Source organism: Lasiosphaeria miniovina (genome assembly GCF_030549165.1).
Source record: "Lasiosphaeria miniovina strain SMH2392-1A chromosome Unknown B0T26scaffold_2, whole genome shotgun sequence".
NCBI classification, from domain to species: domain Eukaryota; kingdom Fungi; phylum Ascomycota; class Sordariomycetes; order Sordariales; family Lasiosphaeriaceae; genus Lasiosphaeria; species Lasiosphaeria miniovina.
In genome coordinates, this window is record NW_026848221.1 from 4,301,810 (window position 1) to 4,314,655 (window position 12,846).

At 55.0% G+C, this 12,846-nt stretch overlaps 1 protein-coding gene across 1 annotated transcript; it reads right to left on the minus strand.

The window, feature by feature from the left end:
• Positions 1–1,597: 1,597 nt before the first annotated feature.
• On the minus strand, positions 1,598–4,948 carry B0T26DRAFT_638616 (uncharacterized protein; the record flags this gene model as incomplete). The annotated part of the gene is made up of 1 exon (XM_060437057.1): positions 1,598–4,948. One exon carries the CDS (start codon positions 4,946–4,948, stop codon positions 1,598–1,600), a length of 3,351 nt encoding a protein of 1,116 aa, XP_060300877.1.
• Positions 4,949–12,846: the final 7,898 nt, after the last annotated feature.

The window sequence follows — 12,846 nt, forward strand, 5'->3', positions numbered from 1 at the left end:
CATCTCTCCTGTCCTGTTTTGTTATAACGCGGAACACCATGGTAGCAAGTACCTACCTTACGTAGTGTGCTGGTTTTTCTCCTTTGAATCTCGTACAATAAATAACAGAGTCTCGAGGAAATACGATTGCAAATTTTCCTTAGTTTCCTCTCAGGGTCTTTGTGGAAATTTTGCTTTTCACTTCAATATTCGTTTCTTCTTGACCTGGGGTGTTGAGGGTTTGGCTCGGTCGGCACAAGTCAACATCCACCCGTACATACCAGTCAATGACAAATGGCCCCAACACTAGCGAAGCAAGCCTGAGTGCCTTGGCTTATTTGTTAAGCAGACCAGAAACATAGATACCTTACCTGGGTAGATGGGGGGTGTACTCGAGATAACCTAGACTCGTAGGCTTAAATGAGAAACGATGTCTGTTGGGCTAGTTGATAGAGAGCATGAATGATATCGCGGGCTACGGAGCACGACAATCATAATGAGAACGCAATGCAATAAAGAATAGATCATACATGAATCGTAGCGCGAGCCACTAATGTATTGTGTAATGTGTATATGTATAGATGTTATGCAGCCCCCAGAACGACCACCCAATGATTCAACAGGTAGAGAAAATGTACAAAAATGGGAACGAGTCTAAGCTGAATTCATCCCAAGGAGCAAGTGCTCGTCGAGACAGGCCACAGGCGGTCCGGGACAAGAAGAGGGATACAGGGGGGCAAAAATACCTATTTCTGGAAGCATTGGCCCTTACTATTCCACCACTCATCATGATACCGCAGCCTTCACGAACACGGCCCAGCGAGTGGACAACGATTGTGATGTAGCTGAAATGGCCTCCGCCCGTCACAACCTGGGACCCTTGGACGCAAGAAAAGGGAATGAAGAAAAGAAAAGTAGCAAACAAAGTTAGTAGTTTGACTGACACCCAGATCCTAGAAATGAACTGCTAGGGGAAGCCGACAAGCAACAAAGAAACTAACCCGAAACTCCCACAGACGAGCCTGCTCAGCCGGTAGACATAACAATAAACTCAGATCTCGCCATCCCACGGGGTATGTGCCGCCTCTCCACCATGCATATCGGCATGCCCAGCCCAGTCTCAGCTGTGGGGCATACGCAAATCAGACCTGTGAGAAAGCTTGAAAGAGCCCCAAAAAATCAATCGCTTTTTTCTTGCTTCTTTCCTTTAGATATCCTCGCCCTGTTTCGTCGAGGCACGTCTCGAGCCCCTGTTGGCCAGCAAAACGACCCCGACAACAGATATGCAGTTAAATCATACTCCTTTCCCCTGTTCCTGCAAAGGAAAAAAAAACAAAGGAAAAGAATACCGAATCCAATGTGATAAACATAGGAAAAGCGACTCCAGAGCCGCATGTCTCTGGGTAACACGGTCATACGCTACAAATATAATGGCTTCAGGGTATCTGAGTGCTAGATAGGAGTCGCAACTGTGAGGAGGAATCGCAGGCGCAGGCCCTTCTCGGGGAAGACGCTACACAAGTTTGTTGGTGATACATGATTGTTAACTCTAGAATGTGCAAGAAAATAAGGGAAAATGGCATATTGATACAGATGTGCTCTGAAGTGGGAAAAATAGTTATTGGCTGAGGTTTCCACCAGACTGGTTGAAGACGGTCCTGCCAATGCTTTTGAGTAAGTTGCCGCTCTTCGAAGTACCTTCTTGGTAAGCAACCATGATGTCGGTAAGCTGGACTTTGCTGATGTTGCAGAAGAGAGTCGAGAACAGGTAGCGGTCTCCGTTCTGGTCGAGCAGTGGAATTGTTCGGTATCCTTTCTTGAGGCTGCTGAGCTTAGCTGTGAAGGTGGCGAACGGGGGATTCCGGTCGTTGTAGCCCTTGTCCGCGAGCTTCACGCTCCATCGCACAAAGATCAAGTCAGGATACTTTGTCGTAATGTTGAACGTGTGGCCCCCATCAAACACGGGGTTGAAGCCATTTTCGCGAACAATCCCTGTGCGGAACTTGAGGACTTGAGCTGGGGTGCTGACTGCCGCTTCCGACTTGTTCTTCTTGTCGTCGGCGAGGAGGACCTCGACCTCGACGTACGGATCCATGGTTTTCTTCTCGCCTAAATTCCACGGCCTCATAAGCTGCTGGGCAGATATAACCTCGATCCGGAAGCTGACATGCTTCCGCGGCCGCTTGTTCACACACTGGTCGGGAGGCAGCACTGGAAAGTTGCGTCCCTCGGGGGGCTTCAGGACATAACCCGATTGATCTGTGCCGCTGTCAAACATGGCTTGGTTTATTTGCATCCCCGTATCAAACGTTTGCCAGTTGAGGGCAGCCATCTGGACCCCGCGCTTCCAGTAGATGAGCGGATCAAAATTGGTCGACGAAATGCGGCCCCCGTTCGGGTACACTCGCATCAGGAATCGCATGTTGTGGGTTATAAGCTTCCGCTTCGATTCTCCGGGTTGGCTCTTCTCGGCAAACGTCCGCTCCTTGAAGGAAAAGATGTGGTTGAACCTCTTCGCGTCGGGGCTATCGAACCCCTCAAAGGGGATCCCGACGCAATACACCCCCAGGTCGCCTAGCACCGGGTTGATCCTGCTGTTTATCCTCTTGGACCCTGCCGAGTCTTTTTCGCACTCGCTTTCACACTCGCTGGGGCTGCTACTTGGTATCTCGTGAACCTCGCCCTCGGTTATGGTGTGATATTGGACAGTGGAGCGCGAGTGCGGAGTCGGACTCAGCAGAGGACTTGCCGGCAAGGGCGGCACGGATGTGTTGTCAAACGTCACCGCTCGCTGGTACGGCGAGGGCTGGCTGTTACCGCGCTTCCGTGGGAACCACTCGCCGTTTCTGGGCGACTCCTCGGGCAGTTGCGACTGCTTGACCTTGATGAGAATCCGTCCCTCCAAGTCAGAGGGCGACGGCAGAACGGTCGCCGAGGGGTCGAGGGGCGTACGGACGAGCTTCTCACCAAAGACTTCGATCATGATCTTGGCCATGTTCGCCTGTGTCGCAAGATTGCACCGAACCTCGAGCGAGATCCACAAAGGGAAGCGAGACTTGGCGAAGGCGTACTTCTTGATGGCCTTGATCACCTCGAGGAACGAGATGCGCGTCGTCCACGTACGTCCATGCATCACAACGGGCTGGTCGTCGGGGCCATCCCAACAGTCCACCTCAACACAGCGGCAGCACTGCATCAGTGCCGAGATGTAGCCCTCGACGCTCGACACTCCGGCGACTTGGCGCCCCAGAAGGTATGTGTTATGTGAGCTGGAGATGTAGTATTCGCATATGGGCCGGTCTAGCTTGTAGTCCTTGGGCTCTCTGGCGATAACGACGTTGTACGTCGAGGTGAAGAAGCTGGCTAACCCGACTTCCGACACGGCCAGGACCTCTTCGCCACCGTTGGCCTGCTTATCGGCATCCTTCGGCTTGACCCTGCGGGCGAACCGGGCAAAAACGCTTTCCCACAACTCCAAGTCCTCATCGACGTTTTCGCACTGCACATGACGCAAAAACTGCAGGAACTCGTCTTTTGTCATGCCACGTTCAACGTCGGCCATCTCCTGGCGGCGGAACACCGCGTGCACATCGCTCCTAGCCTTCATGACTCGCACAAACTCTAGAAACTCGGCAAGATCGAACCGATCACCGCCGCCCTGGATCGATGGCAAGTCGTCGGCCGAGCTCGTTATCCTCTTCTTGACACTATCCAGCGCCCTGCGCAACTGCAGCGCCGAAACGTGAATGTGCAAAGTGCGGCATACGCGCTCTACACCGGCGAAGTCGATGTATTCCTCCTCAGGCGAGTGCGGCTTGTCCTCAAACTGCCTGGCCATCTCGGTGTGCCAATATGCGCGGATGGCCTTGTCGTTGAAAGTCATCAAGTTTGTGGCAAACTCTTGACGGTGCTTGGAAATGGCGTCCAGCGCCTCTGTCCACGCCTGGAACCCTTCCGGCGAGTCGGCGACGAAGTGCAGCACCTTGGTTCTCGACTCTCTGGGGGGGGCATGGATGATGGAGAAGAACCGTGGCTCCACACTCTCTGGAAGACCAAAGTCCAGTCGGTATTGCCGAATGTCTTCGGCCGTGCGGATCTCCCGAATGTCATCGATATAGATCGACTTTGACGGGCGGTTTTTATCCCACCAAATCTTAGCCGAATCGGGGTCGAGGACCATGTTTATCTTCTTCAGTGTCTTCTTTTTCGTCACCTTGTTCAAGGGTGTGCCTTGGCGCAGCGCAAGCGGGACGGGGGCCGCCGTGATGGTTGAAGACGAAGAAGAAGAGCCGTCCTGTGAGCTGCTCAATCTCAAGGGGGAAAGTTCTCTGGAGGCACCATCAAGCCCAATGTAAAGGCCGCCTTCGTCCTTCTCAACGGCACAATCGTCGTCAGAGTCGGGGTAGAAGGGGCTGTTGTGCTCAGACTGGTTTTGGTTGCTAGTGCTTCCCCGCCGCCGCACCAGCCCTGCAACACTCCCGTCTCGGCTCCTTGCGTTGGTCGAGGAATGTCGCCGCGGCCGCGGTAAACCGTTTATGGCCTTTCTCATTGAGTTGGAGGTGCGTCGGATAAGACTTGTGCTCTTGACGACCTCACTCATGGCTGGGGTAGGGCTTCTTAAGACACCCTGCTTGAGGGAAGTCCTGCTGGTCCGCGCAGACAAGGTAGAGGAGCTACTCATGGGGGTGGTGATGGGTTCCGGCAGCTGAAAAGGAGGGAATATCTCGTCCAATCCCCTCCCTGAGGAGGGTTCCAGCGGTTCTGGAGACTCAAGAACGGAGCTATCTGCAGTCATGCTGGTTCCAATGGTCTCAGTGGACAGGGTGGGCGAGGTGTGGCCGGAGCTGGGTGTGATGGGGGAGTTGCTTGCGGTGGATGACGGGACAATGACGAGCTGGGACTGCAGAGGAGAGCATGTCTGGAGCATGGCCGGGCGCGAACGCCGTAGCTGGGTAGGCTCCGACGCCATAACTGGGAGGATAGGGGTGGCTCGGCGGGTGGTATCCGGTGTGGAAGACATAGCACCGGGAATCTAGCTGAGGGAAGCCGGCCGGGATGTGTAGGCACTCGGAGACTCGGGTTTCTGGGCCTGGGCCTGCAGTTGGACAGCCCCGCAGGTATAAGAGAAGGGGGCCCGAGAACTATATATAGAGGAAGACCTTAGGCCGCATTGTCGATGTGTTGTCCAGTATTCTAAGATTCCTTGAGAGGGGGGGAGGGTTAAAGGTGCGGGGGTAAATATAGGTGAGCTTGTTGATTCCTGGCAGAGGCGGGTCTCGGGGGTGGGATAGGGATCGTCTTCAAAAAAGAAAGAAAAAAGGAGCGAACGGCCGAGGCCCGTAGTAGATGCAAGGCGATGGATGACCAACTCCCACGCTCAATCAGCGGCAGCAAGGCGCACCACAGCCGAGCGTCGCTCGCAGCAGGTGTCCCGAGTATCTAGGAGGTACCAGTACTGGCCAAGGTACAGTCATGTACGACTGCGCGCCGATTATTGGGGGATGGGGCGGGTGTAGGCCGTGTTGCGAGAGTCGCGGTAGCTCACGGCAGAATGATGAGGTGGCAGCCCGTATGCAAGTAGCTGTATCGGGGCATCGTCCAGAAAGAATAGTTGGGGGGAGCACACAGCAGCGGCAGCCGAACCTCTACTATCTGTGTAGGAAGTTAGGGTAGGCAGGCAGGTATGCACGCTTGTGGCCAGCGCTGCCGCGCAACTGACTTGACTGCAGCCAGGTTACGGACGTGGTGTCCTCCCTGATTTGGCGACCTCCCCTTTTCAAAGACAGGTAGGTTCTCGCGTACGGATACGGAATACCGGGGTCTCCGTCTACCAGCGGCTCTGGCCTGGGAGGACGTGGCCGGGCGTGCGACCCGGTCCTCAACTCGCGCCCTCGAGGCGGCGGGTTTTCCTTTTTCTCACCCTAGGTTCTTCCTCTTTTTATTTATTTTAGTGCGAAAGTGTGCGTGCGTGTGTGTGTGTGTGTCTGTGTGTGGGTGTGTTGGCTCTTAGTTTTTGAGGGGTCGTCCCCAAGCCGCCAGAAGATTCGTAGCGCAGCGCAGTGCGGTGCAACTCTTTGAAGCCTGGACACTTGGCAAGTCTACCGGAAAATAGCCGATTTGCACCATGCGCGACCACACTCAGGGGGCTCTCTTTTGTATACACAACCGCTTTTCTCGGTCTTTCGTGCGGTGCAGCGCAGCGTAGACGGCGCAATAATGCAATGGGATTCTCGGGCGGCGTGCGCGCGCTGTCTATGTCTGGCGATGGGCGATCCGAGATGGCGAGATAAGCAGGGCCGGCTGGCGGCAGCGCGAGTGCGAGTCCAAGTATGCGTGTCAAGTTAGAAGTGAGTCGGTTCAACTTGTCGTCGGCTGGTAACTGGCTGGCCGGCGAGGTGTGGTGCAGGAGCTGCAGGTCGAGCATCCAAGACAGAAAGGCAGCAGAGACGGCGTTGCCCAGACGGCTGACCAGGGCCGAACAGCTCCTGTGAATTACTCAGGTCGGGTGCAACTAACTTTATTTCGCGTCGTGGTTGGTTGTTGGCGGGCACGGGAGCGTCGAGGGCGAGACAGGTTGTAGGTAATGGAAGGTGGTGCTATTGTTTAAGTCCCAGGAGGGTGCGTACGGCCTAGGAGCTTGTTAGTGAGGGCGACAGGCACGTAGTTGGGAGTGAGGTGCGGGAGCCATCCATATGGCACGGCCAGTGGAAGCGGGAACCGAGCAGGAGCAATCCAGGAGATGGGAGAAAAATTGTGTCATATGTACACAGTACAAGGCGCACACTCTCAAAGCGCCAAAGCCGACATGCCGACCCCAAGGAATGGAGGTATGTCTACACTCGTGCGGGACGCAGCAAAACTTGGCAAGGGGAGAACGACCCAGGGAGATGGACCTGAGCGCTGAGGTGGGAATCCTTCCCACCCTTTTCCACTAAAACCCCCGCCATTCTCGTTGAAGGAAGTCGCGGCCGGGGCACCTCTTCTAGGGCGGGACCTCCTCCAATTCCGACCTGAAGGCAGAAGAAAGCACAGGCACTACACCGCGCGCATGTACGAAGTACTATACATTCATGATTCCATGCTTTCCGTATCTCAGGTACACTCTAAAGGACATGCAGTTTCCCTACCGCCTCTATCCCGCAAATCACAAGCTAAGCTCTCCACTCCCAAAGCCGGCCCCCTTGGCCTCGACTCATAATTTCTTTCCGACCACAGAATTAAAATAGCCTTGACTGCACGTCTGTATCGCCATATACGTTCTAGAAAGGATTGACAACTTTTTTTTTAAAAAAAAAAAAAATGCAAGGCCTTATCATGACACTGCCCCGCTAAGACGGTTCACCTGGTAAACACGTTAATAAGACGCGGGCAGGAGAAGGGTGAGAGCTTTGTAGGTGCTTGGTGGCGATGACCAAGATACACTAGAGGATTTCGGCGTGGAGTGTGGAAAAAATTTCATGAGCACCAATGGCGCAAGGGGCTCGTCCTGCTCGTCATACAACGAGGAAAGTACCCTTACAGTCTACGGAGTACACACACCCACACAATCCCGACAGACTTTCGGGCAAGGTGGATGCGAGTAACATTGCTTGTTCCTGCTTCTACCATCCTTGCTCTCTCTCAGTTTTCCCGTTCGTATCGCAACAGTCGTCCCCACATTGCCCTTGTAGCCCTTCACCCCTCGCTCCATTTGCTCGGGTTCGACTGGCATCCATAGGTGGGAAAGGGGGACCAAGTCAGGCCTCAGGTTCCTCGAGCTCCCTCTTAAATGCATCTCCATATCGACACAAGCCTCCCCAAATATGTATTGGGGTTTTGAATGATCACTAGTCGCCTTCTAAGAAAAAAAATTGTTCAAAATCCCCCAGGTACCTCTTCGAACCGGGGTTTCGAGCGCGATCACGGCCCAAGCCACAAACCCACCTCAGCAGAGTGTGGCAAAGTCGAGCTACAAGGGGCAGTCTAGTGAGTGAGGTATACCTACTCCCAAACCTACCTGAACCTTTTTTAAACGTAAGGAACATACCTCAAGGTCCTTGCTAGACTGTACCTAGACTCTTGAGCAGCGCCGGGCGAAACGTGGTAGGTCGCTCCCCCCTGGCGAGTTCAGATAGAGTTAAGTGATTTTACAAGTATGGCTGATGCAGGTCGCCCATTCCGTCCAGTACGTATGTACATGCCTGAGTCAGGTAGGAAGCGGTTCTTAATTCTCCATGGAAGCTACGGTAGGTAAATTAGTACGACCAAATCGCTCTCACTGTCGGGTCTGTGGAAGAGCGGGAGAAAGAGCGCAGCAGACCCCTACCTACTGAGGGAGGTAATACCTCTTCCCGCAACTACCACAATCTAAGGTAATCTGTGGCCATGCAGTTTGTTTGGAAATGAAAAAGGAATTCAATGCATGGAACGAGTTACCTTGGCCTGGCTCTTTGAACTTCTTCACAAATCTGTGCACATTAATCCAATCGCCACAACTTCCCATTCGTCTTGAGCCATCCCAGCTCCTAACTGAACCGACAGAGCTCAGTCACCCCGCTCTCTTGCCTAGGTAGGTACCTTCTCCCTGCTACTAGTTGACTATGAAACTGGGAGAAGCTCAATACTCAATTGTGACGCCAGAATGCGATTCGCCCTGCCGTCATGCTGAAGCCACTTGGACGCAAGAACGACAGGCTAGCCAAGGCCACTTCAAGCAGCACAATCGGGATTCGCCCTCTTCATCATTTCCAACGGACCAACAGGCACAGACGCAGGCCTTGACAGAGCAAACTCCACACGCCAGCCACTGGCTATCTTTGCGGCTGCTGCACGTTAGTTGACACTCGCTCCCGACTACAGTGTCGAAAGGAGTTGGTGGGTTCGACTCAAGGCGGCGGGATGTCAGTGACACTGTGACCAGAGTCGAAGTAGCCAAGACCGGGACCGGAATGTACCGGTACATCCAAGCTGTGGTGGATGTGACGGACACGGACAAAGAAAAGCGGACCCAGCCAGTTGGGTGCGCGGGTGGTTTTCTGGGAGAATGCAGCCTTGTCGCTGCCCCTGCCAACTCCACAACATCGAAATCGCCCACCCACATGGCACAGACAATCGGCCCTCCACGATCTTGATCCGCAATCCCATTGGTCCTTTCGCAAGAGCTGCTCTGCTCGCCAACCGGCACGGCCCTGACCGCGACATCTCCGGAGCCAGCGCTGTCTCGCTTTCAGCGTGAGCGTCCATGACGCCGGGAATTAGGAGATTGCCAGCGATACCGTCGACGGTGAGCAGACAGTGCGCTGCCTACTGTGCAAGTGGGAGCAGCTTCTTGTGCGCCGGCAGTCACTCTAAAAATAAAAGAAAGGAAGCAAGGATTAGGAGTCGTCATGGCAAGGGCTGAGAATGATGGCAGCAGATGGCAGACATGGCTCTGGCACGGGGGCGACGTAACCCCTGCCAGCCCGCCTTACCGAGAGTCTCACAGCAGGACTGCGACGTAGAACAGCCCGGAATCTCGGCTCGTTCGATGCCCGCCCTGCCCACGGAGCGAGAAGGTGAGCCAAGTGTACGTGTGTGCAACACCGTTGCACTGCGGCGAAATGGCGGCTTATCGCAGCATCAGCACTCGGAGCCACGGGCTGTTCTCGGGGGGTGAAAGGATATATGCGCGCGAGCTAAAATCAACCACGGCGAGGAGTCGATACCTTCTTGGGGGTCTTGGGCCCACGCTCGCCGTTTTACACCGACATTTTCTCATGCGGGCAACCAGCACATCCCATGACAGGCTTCAGTTTCATGCAGACTAGAATACGATGTGCATGACGGTATTATCATTGCCTTTTACCGGTCTTGCAGAGTTGGGAAACAATAGACAGAGAAGACATGTCTTTGAAAACACGGCCGACCCGCCGGCCGGCCGATGCGGGCCTCAGCGCTCTGGCCTCGCAGTGGTGGATTCAGAGCCAACTGTTGTTGCCAACTCTTGCGTATGGCGGCGGCCATCGAAACATTGCGACTACTGGCAAGGGCAGACAGAGGCAATGGTAGTGTAACTGCAGGGCGCAATAGGCGCTTGGTAGGATGTGTTGGGTCGCCAGCCTCAGCTCAGTTCTCCATTGTCCACAATAACCACACCTCCTCGCCCGTTGGCGCGGTGCCATCGCCCACGGGGAGAGCATCGTCAAGGTGGCTCAGGCCTCTCATCTCGACCACCTATACAAACACACTGCGTATAAACAGTGTGCCCCGGAAATTTCACGTCAAGCCCCACGTGCCCGCAATGCGCAGATCTCGCACAATCCGACCGAATCCCACGCGAAACAATCGGCGGCGGGTCGGGAGGTGATTGGACGGCGGACGTCCCTGGCTTTGGGGATGCCATTTGCGATCCGACCAGAATGCCATCAGCCCGCGCTCGGCACTTCCAAGGGGTCACTTTAACCAACGTCACGAGGACATCAATCTCGGCGTTTAGTGTCAGTACAGTGGGAGTTGCAATGGATCCTGGCCCAGTACGAGGGCCGCTGCAGACTACACTAGGGGTTGGATCTTATCCGACCCACTGATTGCGGCCAACTAAGAGGACGTTTGTTGCCAGTATTACGTTCTGCAGCAAGTCTGTCACCACTGCTAATAAAGCAGCTATCTATATTTTCATTGCAGTATTGTTGCAATGGTCCTGCCGATTTTTAGTTGCGATGCCTCGGTGGACCCTTTTCAAGGAACCCGAGCGCTGCAAACGAATCCAGGAACACGAGAGCCGGCCACTTTGTCTCTGCAACCGAGTGCGGGAGACCTTTCTCCCCACTCCCGTCTCCCCTCGCCCATTGCTACGGGATACCTACCGTGGTTACGAGCCATCAATCCCCCACAGTCGAAATCGTCCGAGAGGTTTTGGGACTGGCTGAGCCGCCGTAGGCCAGCTTGGACTGAGAATATCACACCGCTCCGGCAAGACTATGGGCGACGCGCCGTGTCAAGTAGTGCAATGGCGTGATGGGTACGGAATAGGGCACTTGACAGCTAAGTGCAACGGCGTTGTCGCATGCATGATCAGTCCACACGTTCGCTCGCACTTGCAGCACTTTCTCGTCGCACAGTTTCTCGATGATGCCCTATCATTAGGTCAGGGCCGTTTTTCCCCATTTTGGAGACGTGAGCAGGATTCTGGCCTCGCGACAGTCGACACTCGTCGGAGCCCAAGACTCTCCCGACGGGTCTTGCCAGGCGCTATGGAGAATGCACGAAGTACCTAAGTCCCTGGTTGCTGGCATGTTGGTCATGGGCCCGTCCACGTGCAGCCAGGCCCATGGCAATAGGAGACGCCGTTAAGACGGGTTCTGGCAATGCCTATCCACCATCGAGTCGACTTCAGTTAACTTGACTCCATTCAAGTCGTGCTGCGTCCGCCTCGCCGTTGTCCACCTTCCTATTCCAATCCACCACCCTTAACGGCCCGCGTCGCAGCAGTGCCCTGCGATCTTCGTCCTCAACACCCATCAACTCCTTGGAAGAAGTCGCTCCGGGCCAGAATTGGTTGGACCTGTGAGTGGTTGGTGGCATTTTGGTTTCCCCACCAGCGATCTGCTGCCCTTCTGAGTTGCGTGTTAGGCGCCGTTTCCCAGGGCCTGTGTTTCATCCATCCTCTGGGCAGTGCGGGTCTGGGGCCCCTGGGCTCTCAGCATCGGGCAATGACGTCCACTGCAAAGGAAAGCCAACTTTTGTCTCTGTCGGCTGTCACGGCAGTCATGCCAAGAAGCTGCGCGTCTTCGGTCCGCCTACGGAGGACACTACAGTGACTACCTACACTCGTCGTGGTATCTCACGGGCCTCTTTAGGAGGTGCTCCATGGAGCCAACAAATCTACTTCGTACTTCCGCTCTCGTTATTCTCAGCATCGAGAGGGGCTGCCCCCTTCGCGTCCACTTAATGGGTTTCCATGACCCCCCACTCCACACCGGCAATTATCGACACAGGCCAATGGCTTCCTTCTTCGGCCCTGGCTCTTCTTCACAGCTCCGATGCGACGACACACACACAACGTTTCTCTCGTGACCGTGCGGGGCCTGAGGATCCCGCCAGAAGGTCTCACCGACTATCGACTCTTTATGGCTCAGTAGGGGAATCTCGGGAACTCCGCATTCAGCTGTCTGTCAGGGGAATGGCGGTCGGTCATTATCCGTCACGTCGCGAAGCCCCATTTCTGTAGCCTAAGAAATTGTCTTTGAGAAATGAGGCCACCCCTGTCACGCTCGATATTTGGGCCGGGGGTCTGGCGGGAATGATGCCGGAGCCGGAATCGAGGGGTTTTGTCATGTACGACATGGTATTCCGTCCAGGACACAGCCATTACAACACCATCGTAACTGACTAGGCAGGCCGGAGAGCAGCTGGTGCGGGAGGGGCCGTTGCGTGCGGCAGCATCTGGGAGCTTTGCAGGTTGCAGCTGCATTCCGGGCACAGATGAGAGAATGCTGCTAATGCTGGGTAAGAGCCTTGAGACCTGAATGGCATCGCGGAACCCTCACCAGGTTCCGTGATTGACCAGGAATACCCGCGTCCCGCTGCATACGAATATGCAAAGCAACTTTATCAGAAAACGCCGTGGATCGAGCTCGGCTGTCCCGACGATCTCCCCCGCGGCAGTCGCATCGTTTACCGCGGAGTTGTACTGGGCGGCCGCCGTAGCACATGGCCTGATGAACGCGGGATGCGATGCGTGCTGGAAGAAAAGAAGAAAAGGGGCGTGGCTGATATGACGGGCGTTTCTACTGCTGCGAACCATGTACGCAGTAATGTGCGAGGCATGCAGCGGCCTATCTGTCAAGGCCGGCACCTACATAGTAGGCAGGTAAACGAAACTCGGAGCCCAGTCGGGTGGCCAATGGC